At 43.0% G+C, this 13,348-nt stretch overlaps 1 protein-coding gene across 4 annotated transcripts in view; it reads right to left on the bottom strand.

Moving 5' to 3' along the window:
* slit3 (slit homolog 3 (Drosophila)) overlaps positions 1 to 13,348 on the bottom strand; it is a 226,983-nt gene that overhangs the window by 9,682 nt on the left and 203,953 nt on the right. For all 4 annotated transcript variants that reach the window (XM_081611949.1, XM_081611952.1, XM_081611951.1 and 1 more), the window contains 12 exons: positions 13,041 to 13,109; positions 12,878 to 12,949; positions 12,476 to 12,547; positions 7,743 to 7,814; positions 7,548 to 7,630; positions 7,390 to 7,470; positions 6,027 to 6,151; positions 4,585 to 4,682; positions 3,760 to 3,899; positions 3,388 to 3,481; positions 2,599 to 2,736; positions 1,365 to 1,605 (listed from right to left, as the gene is read on the bottom strand). In XM_081611949.1, the coding sequence (XP_081468075.1) occupies positions 1,365 to 1,605; positions 2,599 to 2,736; positions 3,388 to 3,481; positions 3,760 to 3,899; positions 4,585 to 4,682; positions 6,027 to 6,151; positions 7,390 to 7,470; positions 7,548 to 7,630; positions 7,743 to 7,814; positions 12,476 to 12,547; positions 12,878 to 12,949; positions 13,041 to 13,109 (1,285 nt within the window). The remainder of the gene's footprint in view (positions 1 to 1,364; positions 1,606 to 2,598; positions 2,737 to 3,387; positions 3,482 to 3,759; positions 3,900 to 4,584; positions 4,683 to 6,026; positions 6,152 to 7,389; positions 7,471 to 7,547; positions 7,631 to 7,742; positions 7,815 to 12,475; positions 12,548 to 12,877; positions 12,950 to 13,040; positions 13,110 to 13,348) is intronic.

The raw sequence follows: 13,348 nt of genomic DNA, 5'->3' as shown, positions 1-13,348 counted from the left end.
GCCTAAGAAAAGGTTGGGCAGGAAACAGAGGTAGGAGGAACTGTTGAGCAACTTGGGGACATTAGAACAGACATCAGGTCATGAGGTCTACAGGGTGATGGAGATGAGATCATCTGTCCAAGCAGTCAGCCAATGAAACAGGCACAGCAACAAAGCCAGCCAATGCAAACGCACCAAAAGGTGGATAAACCCTTTATAAGGTGGGTGCAACAGAGGAATCGTTGGTTGGATCCTTCAGGCAGCTTCGAGCCAAGATGGAGATGGACAAAGAACTCTGCAGCTGAAGAAGAGCCGGGGCCACAGAACCGGAGACTGTTCTGCACATGGGGACCAACCCGTTAGCAACATGTGGCTTCAAATCGCACTTCTCTCAACAGCTGGGTTTAGACCCCCAAAGACAAAGACCAAGGCAAAGATGAAGATAAAGACAAAGAACAAAGGCAAAGAGGAAGAACTGGGTGTTCCTTCCGTGGGACCAGAAAGATCGTGAGACGAGGAGAAGGGAGCTACAGAGCTGCAAGACAGAAGCTGAGGACCGCTACGAGTATGAGGAAGTCACCCTGAGGCCCGAGACCTGCCGCTCTAAGTCAGTACTCTTCCTGTACTGGGAACCTCCTGCTGCTGCAACACCTTCTTCATCATCAGGCCAGTTCTGGGGTTCAAAATGCCAAACTCTGTCCGTCTCTCTCAAAGTTTCCCTTTTTAGTTCTCAGTGTCAGCATTAGGAAAGATAGGCTAGATTATTGATTTACTTATTTGATTATTTCTGCTAGTGAATTAAGCTGTACTGACTCTTGCAAAATGGCCTTACTAATAAAATAATTAGCATTAAGAAAATCTAAAAGATGTTGTGGACATTCAATTAATGAGTCGCCTTAAAGTTCTTTGATGGTTGTGAAATAGCTATGAAGTTTGATTCTGGGGGAAAAAGTAGAAATGTTTTATAGGTTGCTTTTAGCCAAAACTAAAACACCTCGGGACTCGACACTAAAACCAACCTGGTTCAGTAACAAGTTGTAATAAAGAGAAAGAGCGACCGTTAACAGGTGAAGCTCTGTGAAGCTAGCTGGTTGCAGGCTGCTCAATCTGGCTAATTCACAGGGTGAAGAAGGTGGGACATCTGGATGGAGGTCATTAGAAACCAGGCTAGTCTTTCTCGATGCTTAAACAGTTTACTCAGTTCTGAACAGGGTAAAATCCCATCAGATTTAGAAAACTCAAATTACCCGTTAGATGGAGAGCTGGCTGCACATCTCCCTCCTCTGAGAAGGGGAAGTAGAGTGAGAGAGAAGGGGAGGGAGGTGTTGCGCAATAACACAAGCCAACCCATTCTGCTGGAGACGAAGGTCAAAGGTCAGACCCACCTGCAGTGAAATATGTGCCGTCGGTCGCAGCTTGGTGCCGTGCAGCTCCACGAACCCGTCCCGACCCAGGAAGTGGACCGTGGAGATTTTGTCGCACTTGTTGCCGTAGTAACCAGGTATGCAGCGGCAGATGGGTTCCCCGGCAACCACCAGGCACTGGGCGCCGTTCTGGCACTCTGATTGGTCGCAGGGGCTGGTCTGCAGCAAGATCATTGGTGGAGGGTTCTCACAGAACAGCCCACTGGGGGAGGGGGGCAGGAAGTGAGGTCGGACATTTCAGAATAAAAGGATTCAAGACTGAATGAAACTCCACTGAGTTTATCGATAAAGCAGATAAATTATCAAAAGGTTTTAAATAAGTTTTCAGACTTTGGAGATAAAAACAAATGAAAACAGTTTTAATTCACCGTTTTATATAATTTATTCCTGTTATTATTCTGTGATTGTTTTTTATGTTCAACAGCAACAAGTTAAAAACAAAATCATTTGTTTTTTACAGCCACTAAAAAAACTGGTCATAATATTGTAACTTTATTCTATTTATTCTAATTTCATTCTTATATAACTTTATTGTCATTTTTTAATTATTTAATTTTTTGGTAATGTTGTCCTAATAACAAAGTTTAAAAAATGTTCCTGCCAAGTTTTCTAACGTTTATTAAAAACACATAATTTGGTTAATTTTAACTGACCAAAAACAAGAAAATTTAATTTCAGAAAGAGAGAAATGTGTCTGTTTATCACCTTTAAATATCTGGTTTTAACTATAAATAAAATTTAGACTTTTAATCAAATGTTAGAATTTCACTTATTCCTACAGAAAAATCTCCTTCCAAGCAGAAGGAACCACAAAGAGGGACGGATTTCAGAGCAGCACCAGGTGTGGCGACTTGATGCTCCTTCAGCTTTTTACAAACTTCACGTTTTCGTTTTCTCTGCACCTCGGTGGAGTCGTCCTAGTCAAAGTAAACTTCTTGTGGTCTTTTGTGAGGAAGTGATTATAATAGTGTTATATTCCTACAGCCGGAGCTCAGTCTGTAAGCGTCTCAACTCGGCACAACGGAACCAGAAGTCCAGGAAAAATACTTTTAAAATCAAATAAAACTTTTAATTTGATCCACTAAATGTTCCGTTTCTCAGCTTCTCTCTGATGAATTAGCTTCACTCTCACCAGCTGTAATTAACCACACACACACACACACACACACACACACACACACGCACACACACACACCTGAAGCCCTCCTTGCAGACGCAGGTGTATCCGTTGACGGCGTCCACGCACTCGGCTCCATGCTGGCATTTGTTCTCCAGACAGTCGTTGTAGTCCAGCTCGCAGCGCTGGCCCACGAAGCCCGGCGGACACTCGCACCTGGTGGCGCACCAGAAGGTCAAAGGTCAATCAACAGCCAGCACCGGTGGACGAGAAAAGACGGCGTCTGAGGAGAAGTTTCTCTTTACTGTGATTTTCTGTGGTTCTGATCCGACTTTACAGCCGGGTCGGGTCAAACAAAACGATCAGCATCAGGAAAACGATGCAGAGAAACGGATGCAAAAGGAAAAACAGTGAAAACGGCAAAAACAGCATAAATCCCGGCTGACGCCACCAAACTGCAGTCCTCCAGGCCACCAGGGGGAGTCGACAGCCAAACTGAACAGGACTAGAACTTCAGTGAAGACAGGAAGTCCAGAAGAAAGTTGTGAGAAAAAGAGTTTAATCTTTTACAAGCTGCAGAGCAGCTTTTATCCAAATAAAGCTCAAAAAAGATTTTTATTCAGATTTTCTCCTCCCGACATGAAGATTATCTCCAAACATGATCAGGTTTTCCTCCGATCAGCTAAAATATCCAACATGGCCACCGAGGTCAAACGAGGTCGCAGCCTGTTGACCGACAGCCAATCAGATGTAAACACGCCCCGTTTTGTTCTGAGGGAAATGAGACAGGAAGTGACCTCGCTGCTGCAGCCTCTTCCTCCAGGACATGACCTTGGTGACCTTTGACCACTCGTGGAGCCGCCTCACCTGTAGCCGCGGCCGACTTGGACGCACTTGGAGTCGTGCCGACACGGGTCGAAGCCGGCGAGACACGGGTCCACCACCTCGTCACACAGGTCACCTGGGGGCAGAGAGACTCAGGGGTCAAAGGTCAGAGGCAGAGCAGGAAGTCTGCATGACCGCCTCCACTTTCAGCCGCTGGGACACCAACATGTCCAAAGGGTCAAAGGTCAGCAGACAGGAAGTTGGACCTGAGGAAAAAACTTTCAGGAAAAGTTCAGGAACTTTGACTTTTTTCCAACTTCCTGGATTTGAGCAAATTGAGATTCTGATGATGGACAGAAACCTGACCTCTGACCTGTGACCCCAGACCTGCTAAATGTGTGTGTGTGTGTGTACCGCTGTAGTTGGGGGGGCACAGACAGGTGTAGTTGTTGACGCCGTCGATGCAGGTGGAGTTGTTCTCACAGTCGTTGTCGTCGCAATCGTCAGGATTTATCTCACAGCGCGGACCCTCAAAGCCTGGCGGACACACACAGCTACACACACACACGCACACACACACGCGCGCACACACACACACATGCACACACACACACACGCACACACACACACGCACACGCACACACACACACGCACACACACACACGCACACACACGCACGCACGCACACACACACACACACACACACACACATGCAAGCACGCGCACACACACACACACACACACACACACACACACACACACACACACACACACACACACACACACGCACACGCACGTCTTTATTTCTACCAGGGCTGGACGATGCAGCTGTATTACTGATGATATTAGCATTTCATATCAGTCGATATCGATAATTATTGATAATATTTTGTCATGCAACACCGAATGCTGCCACCTGGTGGCGTTTCCGCTCCTGGTTTATCTTCATTTTCTCTCCACATCGTTGTTTTTTATTTTTTAGTCGTTATTGAGGAACGACTCGGTAACGCAGTGACTCTGCAGGCTGTTGCTTGGCAACCAAAGAACGAGTGAGAGAGCTGATGCTACCAGCTAGCTTAGCTCACATTGAGAGGCCTTTCCTCTGCCTACATCTCCCAGAATGCTGTGTGGTTCTGGATCAGAGATGGATTATATATTCAAAATAAAATTCAAAAAATGCTTTATTGATCCCAAAGGGAAACGGATCAGAACCTCTGATTGGTCGACTCTGAGCCGTACCTGAACTGGTCGTCCCGTCCAGGTGGGATGTGGCAGGTTCCTCCGTTATGACACGGGAAGCTGATGCAGGCGTTGATTGGCACCTCACAGTCCTGACCCTAGAGACAGGAAGGACAGGGGGCAGAGGGAGGGGGGACAGGAAGGACAGGGGGGGCAGAGGGAGGGGGACAGGAAGGACAGGGGGGCAGAGGGAGGGGGGACAGGAAGGACAGGGGGGGCAGAGGGAGGGGGGACAGGAAGGACAGGGGGCAGAGGAGAGGGGGGACAGGAAGTGGCATTAGCAGCAGCTTCCTCCACTTCATTCAGAATCTCATATTTTCTGTCTACATGATATTTAATCTTTGTTTTGTGGTCCAGGTTCTGGTTCTGGTTCTGGTTTCTTCCTGCTTTAATTCAGTTTTTCCTCTCTGCTGTCGCCCCCTGCTGGTCCCAGAGGGACGTGACGTTTCAGGTCTGATAAAGTGCCTGGAGTTGGTCCAGGAGCTCATAACAAAGATTAACGAGGCCATAAATCACAGAGATAAAGAAAATATTCTCTGGACTATCAAGGAAAACATGAGTTCAGTTAAACTCATGAAGCTGCACATTTTAAACTCTTATTCTGAAAATCCATATTAATCAGTTAATATGATTCTTTGTGGATCTACAGTCACTTCGTCTTTTGCTTGAATCTGCTTGGACCTGTGAGCTTTATTTTGAAAGGTCAACTGCAGTTGATGTGTTGAGATCAATTGATAAGATTGAACCTAATTCCTCAATAATATAACGAGAGATTAAAGCTTTTAATCTGAAAGGTGTGAATGAGTTCCAAACTTTAGATTTTGTCCCTGTAATGACATCATTGTCACAAATTAAATTAGTTTATAGATACAGTACAGATATTACTAAAACCTAACATTAAACATGTAGAAAGTTATGAAACTAACGCAGATCTTTGGATAATCATTCTGCTCTGAAAAACATCAAACCGCCAGAATTTACCAGAAATCATCAGCAACCAAGTCAAACTTAAAGCTTTAAACATCTTAAATTATTCAGAAATAATCATTTAAATTACAACATTTTTTAGCAAAAAGCTTAAAAAGAAACACGAGTGAACAGAAGTTAGGATGAAACCAGATGCATGTGAAGGGTTAATCTGCTAATACCCTGAATTAGCAGATTATGTTGGATTATGAATGTTTGTCATGGACTAAATATTTTACTGAGTTTATTATCGGATCCTTGTTGATGTAAAAATAGTTTTCTGTCAGTAATTTGCGTTTTGTTTTGACCAAACCTTGAATCATCAGTGGAACCTCAATAATCTGAGCTCATAACGTTGAACATGTGACTTCATGACGTTTTGTCCCATCAGAGCCGTCAGCTAACGGCTAACAGCTAACGGCTAACAGCTAACGGCTAACAGCTAACAACTAACAGAGAAGCTAACAGCTTCTCACCTTGAACCCGAACGGACAGGCGCAGTGGTAGGAGCCTGCAGCGCCAGAGGCGCAGGTGCCGTTGTTCCTGCAGGGAGCCGACAGGCAGGGGGCGCACTTCGACATCAGGCTGATGTCCACAGGACCTGGATGGAAGAGGAAGAGGAGGAGGAAGACGAAGAGGAAGAGGAAGAGGAAGAGGAGGATCAGAGCTGCAACCGGACGAAACGGGAAAACGCTCCGTCTGTTCAGCGAGTGGGAAGAAGAACGTATCCCGCTTCAGTTAAACTCATCAACATCTCTAATCCTGGAAACATCTGGAATAAAGTTCTACATTTTCTATCTAGAGAAAAATACATATTTTACCTCAGCAGATGTCTGAGCTTTAATTTCAGCCACAGTTTATAGAAATTATCAAATTAGATAAGAGCGACAAACAATTTAGTGACAGATTCCTGCTGATCAACCATCAGAAAAGTTCTATCGACACCGGCTGTGGCGGCTACTAAAGCTAGACTGATAGCCATCTGTTAGCCGCTAGCTATAGCGGCTAACAGATGGCTATCAGTCTAGCTTTAGTGTCTAAAGTCTAGCTATATTGGCTAACTGGCTAGGCATTTCAGCTAACCAGCTAGCTATAGCGGCTAATAGGTGGCTGTCAGTCTAGCTTTAGTGGCTAAAATCTAGCTATATTGGCTAACTGGCTAGGCATTTCAGCTAACCAGCTAGCTGTAGTGACAGTTTTTTTTAATTCCTTTATTTAACCAGGTGAACCCGTTGAGATCTAGATCTCATTTTCAAGAGGGACCTGGGCAGAAATCTGCAGTGCACAGCAACCTGGCTACAAAATAAAACTAATTAATACATATGCACAAGTATAAAACAGTATAAAACATTTTTAGAGTATAAAGTAGTTTAGCCATAGCTGCTAACAGGCGTTTTCCAGTCCAGTCATATTTATCGATTGAAGAACTAACCGAGTACATTTCTGGCAAAAAGCTCAGAAATTTTCTCAAAACTTCAGCCTTTCTTTGGCAGAAATTTACTAATACGCCGTCGGAGTTGTCCTCCATTTTGTAACTACACAGGAAGCTGTGCCGTCGCCACGGAGACGATACTAGAACGTATGCATGAGATGAAAGAACCAAAACAGAGAAAGTGACAAACCCGGCCTCATCTTTGTTTAAGGAAAACATCTGGAGTCGTTTGGGTTTTACTGGGCGGAGCTAAGCTACGAGCTCTGCGATTGGTCAGAAGTTTATGAGTGTGTTTTATGCAGAAATGCTTCCACTTCCCTGTTTTTGAACTGCAGACGACATGAAAGCTTTTAACCGACACGGTGAGGAATTACGTAGATTTTTACGACTTTTCGCCAACACCTCACCTTTACACTGGAACCTGTTGAGCGGCGTGGTGAGCAGCAGCCTGTCGGCCATGTCTGCAGGTCCGGCACAGCGAGCGATGCCTGCAACAACAGCGCCACACTGGTCAGATTCAGGAACTGCACCACAGCTGCAGGTGTGCTGACAGCTGATTGGTTACCGGGTTCCTTGAAGCCGGCCTTGACCCACTGAGACAGCCAGCGCAGGTCGCAGTTACAGTACAGCGGGTTGGCGCCGAGGGCCCTGCGCAGAAAACACACCGTCAGGACCAGGTCACACGCACACACACACACACACACACACACACACACACACACACACACACACACACACACACAGTCAGAGCAACACCTACAGGTGGGACAGGGAGCTGAGGTGGCCGAAGGCGCCTTCGGGGATGGTTGAAAGGTCGTTTCCATGGAGAGTCCTGAAGACAAGAGGCAGGAATGGAGACATGATCAGTCAGACCTGCTGGTCATGTTGTTATAGCAAAATAATCAATAATCATTAATTATTTTTCCATTCTATTTTCTATAAGTTTAATAATGTGAGAAAACCACAATTTTCAGTTAAATTTGTTGGTATTTAATACAGTTGACACAAAATAATGATAAAATATTATGAAGAATTTGTGCCTTTGTGTTACGGAACAGAAGACGGCCATCTTGATAGGAGAGAAAATGGCCACCAATTAAAACTTGCATCTCTACAATTATTATTAGTGAGGATGTTTGTGTGTGTTCATGTGTGTGTTCATGTGTGTGTTCATGTGTGTGTTCATGTGTGTGTTCATGTGTGTGTTCATGTGTGTGTGTTCATGTGTGTGTTCATGTGTGTTCATGTGTGTGTTCGTGTGTGTGTTCGTGTGTGTGTTCGTGTGTGTGTTCATGTGTGTGTTCATGTGTGTGTTCGTGTGTGTGTTCATGTGTGTGTTCATGTGTGTGTTCATGTGTGTGTTCGTGTGTGTGTTCGTGTGTGTGTTCATGTGTGTGTTCATGTGTGTGTGTTCATGTGTGTGTTCATGTGTGTGTTCATGTGTGTGTTCATGTGTGTGTTCGTGTGTGTTCATGTGTGTGTTCATGTGTGTGTTCGTGTGTGTGTTCATGTGTGTGTTCATGTGTGTGTTCATGTGTGTGTTCGTGTGTGTTCATGTGTGTGTTCATGTGTGTGTTCGTGTGTGTGTTCGTGTGTGTGTTCATGTGTGTGTTCGTGTGTGTGTTCATGTGTGTGTTCATGTGTGTGTTCATGTGTGTGTTCGTGTGTGTTCATGTGTGTGTTCATGTGTGTGTTCGTGTGTGTGTTCGTGTGTGTGTTCATGTGTGTGTTCATGTGTGTGTTCATGTGTGTGTGCTTTATGAAAGTTTTGGCTGTGAGGACAGCAGAATGTCTCTGTGTCCATCTGAGTGTTTCCTGCTGTAAACTGCTTCACGTTCCATCAGAGCGCAGGGACAGCTATCAAACCGGCACCAGCAGAGCTCTGTCTGTGTGTGTGTGTGTGTGTGCGCGCTTGAAGGTCAGCCTGCTCTGTGTGTGTTTCTAATGTCTATAAGTGTTGCTGTGTGTTTGTGTAAAGAGGTCTAACAGCCCTGCACTAGCCTCGCCCACAGGGGGTTCTGGGTAATGAGGAAGTGACAGTGATGACTGCCTGGCAACCAGTTGCTATGCGGGGGCACAGAGGGATCTGTCCCCACGGCAACATCAACTAAAATGAAAGGAAGGAAGCATGAAAGAATAAAAAAAAATCTGGGGTAAATTTTTCCAAGGTGAAATGCTTCATGAGATGCAGTCGATAGGCGGAGGAAAAGGCACAAACATGGCCGCCTCCAGGGGGCGGAGCCACAAACGTGGCTGCCTCTGGGGGCGGAGCCACAAACATGGCCGCATCCGGGGGCGGGGCCACAAACATGGCAGCTTCTGGTGGTGGAGCCACAAACATGGCTGCCTCCGGGGGGGTGGAGCCACAAACATGGCCGCCTCCGGGGGGTGGAGCCACAAACATGGCCGCATCCGGGGGCGGGGCCACAAACATGGCAGCTTCTGGTGGTGGAGCCACAAACATGGCTGCCTCTGGGGGCGGAGCCACAAACATGGCCGCCTCCGGGGGGTGGAGCCACAAACATGGCCGCCTCCGGGGGGTGGAGCCACAAACATGGCTGCCTCCGGGGGGGGCGGAGCCACAAACATGGCTGCTTCTGGTGGTGGAGCCACAAACATGGCTGCCTCCGGGGGGGGCGGAGCCACAAACATGGCTGCTTCTGGTGGTGGAGCCACAAACATGGCTGCCTCCGGGGGGGTGGAGCCACAAACATGGCTGCCCCTGGGGGGCGGAGCCACAAACATGGCCGCCTCCGGGGCGGAGCCCTCTCCGGCCGTGTTCGTCATGTGCATCAGTCTGTACCTCAGACGTTCAGTCCTCCCCTGGACAGAAGTTCAAGCTGAATGCAGTTTTTTTCTGTTCGAATCGTCAACCTGTCACAGTTGCGGAGCGTTGCTCCAATTTACACGCCTCTTCAGACTTTAACCCGCATTTGGCCGGTGGCGGGTGGTTTAGCACAAGCTTAGCCAAGATTCTTGGTTAGAAAATTAGTGACTAGTAAATCTAACTTTTGGTTAGCGGTGGCTAATGAGTATTGCTGGCTATCAACATTTAATCCCTCAGTAAAAGTTTGACACCAAGTAAAAAACAGCATCAGCTGCAGAACAAATGATGCAAACACAAAAATGCTTTTATGCAGAGATAATGTGATCAAATCAGGATTTAACTCGAATTATAGATACACGCATATTTATTACTGGAGTAAATGAACTTAAAAATTAAGTAATATTTTAATATTTAAAAAAATTAAGAAATCTAAAAATGTAATAATTTGTGTGAGAAAGCGCAGCGGTTTGTGTCTGTAGCGGAGGTGTGGGGGGTCAGCGAGTTTCTGAGATGGAGGGCGGACAACCGGATGGATGACGGAGCGCGAGCGCGGCTGAACGCCGATCCATCACGTCCGACCCGAGTGGAGGAGGGACGGACGGACGGAGCTCCACCTGCTCCAGCATCATTCCTGCTGTTATTCTGCCCTGATATGACGAACTGTAAATAATCTCTTTTACAATGTTTAATAAACATGCTCATTTTGGAGATTTCTTTAAATATGGAGTAAAACTAAAAGAAAAAAATGTTTATTTAGTTTGTCAGAAGAGAAAAAAACTGACGTTCGTTTTAAATGTCACATGATTAACATAGTGATTCATTTATAAATGTCACAGCTCCAAACTACATATGGAGTTAGCTCACAGCTAGCTTATTATTATTTAGCAAACTCAGAGCTAAACATTTAGCGTACAGCTAAAACTTTAGTGTGAACTAAATATTTAGTTTGTTAAATAAATCTTCAGTTTGGAACATTTATAAATGAACAAACTTTGGGAATGAAGCGGCTGAAGAACAAACGTGTTTCTGAGTTTCTGCCAAACTAACATGATGCTGATGGAAATCAATGTCCTTTACAAACACTGCTAATGTTAAACTATTACTATTATTGTTCATATTTATTTCTATATTGTTTTTAACACTGTGTGAACCTGAAGCTGCTGCCTGACCTTCCCTTTTGCAGGACAATAAAGGCTGTTTCTATTCTATTCTATTCTATTCTATTCTATTCTATTCTATTCTATTGTTTCTATTCTATTGTTTATACTCTATTCTATTGTTTATACTCTATTGTTTCTACTCTATTGTTACTATTCTATTGTTTCTATTCTATTCTATTGTTTCTACTCTATTCTATTGTTTCTATTCTATTGTTTCTATTCTATTCTATTGTTTCTACTCTATTCTATTGTTTCTACTCTATTGTTTCTACTCTATTGTTACTATTCTATTGTTTCTATTCTATTCTATTGTTTCTACTCTATTCTATTGTTTCTATTCTATTCTATTGTTTCTATTCTATTCTATTGTTTCTATTCTATTGTTACTATTCTATTGTTTCTATTCTATTGTTTTTTCTCTATTCTATTGTTTCTATTCTATTCTATTGTTTCTATTCTTTTCTTTTGTTTATATTCTATTCTATTGTTTTTTCTCTATTCTATTGTTTCTATTCTATTCTATTGTTTCTATTCTATTCTATTGTTTCTATTCTATTCTATTGTTTCTATTCTATTCTATTGTTTCTACTCTATTCTATTGTTTCTATTCTATTCTATTGTTTCTACTCTATTCTATTGTTTCTATTCTATTCTATTCTATTGTTTCTATTCTATTGTTACTATTCTATTGTTTCTATTCTATTGTTTCTACTCTATTCTATTGTTTCTACTCTATTCTATTGTTTCTATTCTATTCTATTGTTTATATTCTATTCTATTGTTTCTACTCTATTCTATTGTTTCTATTCTATTCTATTGTTTCTATTCTATTCTATTGTTTCTATTCTATTCTATTGTTTATATTCTATTCTATTGTTTCTACTCTATTCTATTGTTTCTATTCTATTCTATTGTTTCTACTCTATTCTATTGTTTCTATTCTATTCTATTCTATTGTTTCTATTCTATTGTTACTATTCTATTGTTTCTATTCTATTGTTTCTACTCTATTCTATTGTTTCTACTCTATTCTATTGTTTCTATTCTATTCTATTGTTTCTATTCTATTCTATTGTTTCTATTCTATTCTATTGTTTCTATTCTATTCTATTGTTTCTACTCTATTCTATTGTTTCTATTCTATTCTATTGTTTCTACTCTATTCTATTGTTTCTATTCTACTCTATTGTTTCTATTCTATTTCTATTGTTTCTATTCTATTGTTTCTACTCTACTCTATTGTTTCTACTCTATTCTATTGTTTCTATTCTATTCTATTGTTTCTACTCTATTCTATTGTTTCTACTCTATTCTATTGTTTCTATTCTATTCTATTGTTTATATTCTATTCTATTGTTTCTACTCTATTCTATTGTTTCTATTCTATTCTATTGTTTCTATTCTATTCTATTGTTTCTATTCTATTCTATTGTTTCTACTCTATTCTATTGTTTCTATCCTATTGTTTCTACTCTACTATGATCTCTTCCATCAGTTGTGACTCACAGCAGGCGCAGCGATCGCAGTCCGTCGAAGGCGTGGAGCGGGATGCAGCGGATCTGGTTGTAGCTCAGGATCCTGAAGGAAACAAACAAAACTGACTGTTTTCTGAGGAATAAGAACATCTGAAGGCCGACTGGATTTCCTTTAGGGGAATCAGAGAAAAGGGGCTGAAGATGAATAATTGTAAAACCAAGTTTAATGTTGGTCTGTTGCATAAAATCTCATAATAATCTCATGTGGTTATAATGGTAAAAGGTATGAATGGTTTTAGGCCTGGATTTAAAAAGCAAAGTTCAGGAAGTTGTTTCTATTTAATACGACATAAAAACCAAAAATGTCACCAGAAAATGAAATTCTCAGCAGGTTGGCCAGCCTGAGTTCAGCCTGATCCTGCAGGTAACTTACAGCGTGGCCAGCTGGGTCATGTTGCTGAAGGTGAAGGGAGCCACTGTGCTGATGCTGTTGTTGCTCAAATCCCTGTCAAAACACAGTAGAGTCAGCAACCAGCCAGCAGGGGGGGCCGGTGAGCATAGCAGCATGCTGGGGTGGCATGGAGGGCGTTACATACACCAGGGAGAGCTGCTTCAGGGCGGCCAGCTCCTTCGGAACCGACGACAGCTGGTTCCCCTCCAGGTACCTGACAGGAAACAAGCTGGGATCATTTCAGCTCTACATGGACCGACTTCACGACCTGCTGGCTTCAGAACCTCCATAAACGTTAATAACTGTTTATATCAGTTAATAACTGTTAATAACCGTTTTTGACGGTTATTAACAGTTATTAACTGTTCATAATGTTTGGTAACGTTTGACAGTTAATAACTTAACGGTTTATAACGGTTAATTACTTAACGATTCATAATGGTTAATAACTTA

The sequence above is a fragment of the Poecilia reticulata genome, chromosome 10, assembly GCF_904066995.2.
Source record: "Poecilia reticulata chromosome 10, P_reticulata-male-v2, whole genome shotgun sequence".
In the NCBI taxonomy this organism is placed as follows: Eukaryota; Metazoa; Chordata; class Actinopteri; order Cyprinodontiformes; family Poeciliidae; genus Poecilia; species Poecilia reticulata.
Note: the sequence above shows the minus strand (reverse complement) of the source record. Positions and strands in the feature narration are given on the sequence as shown.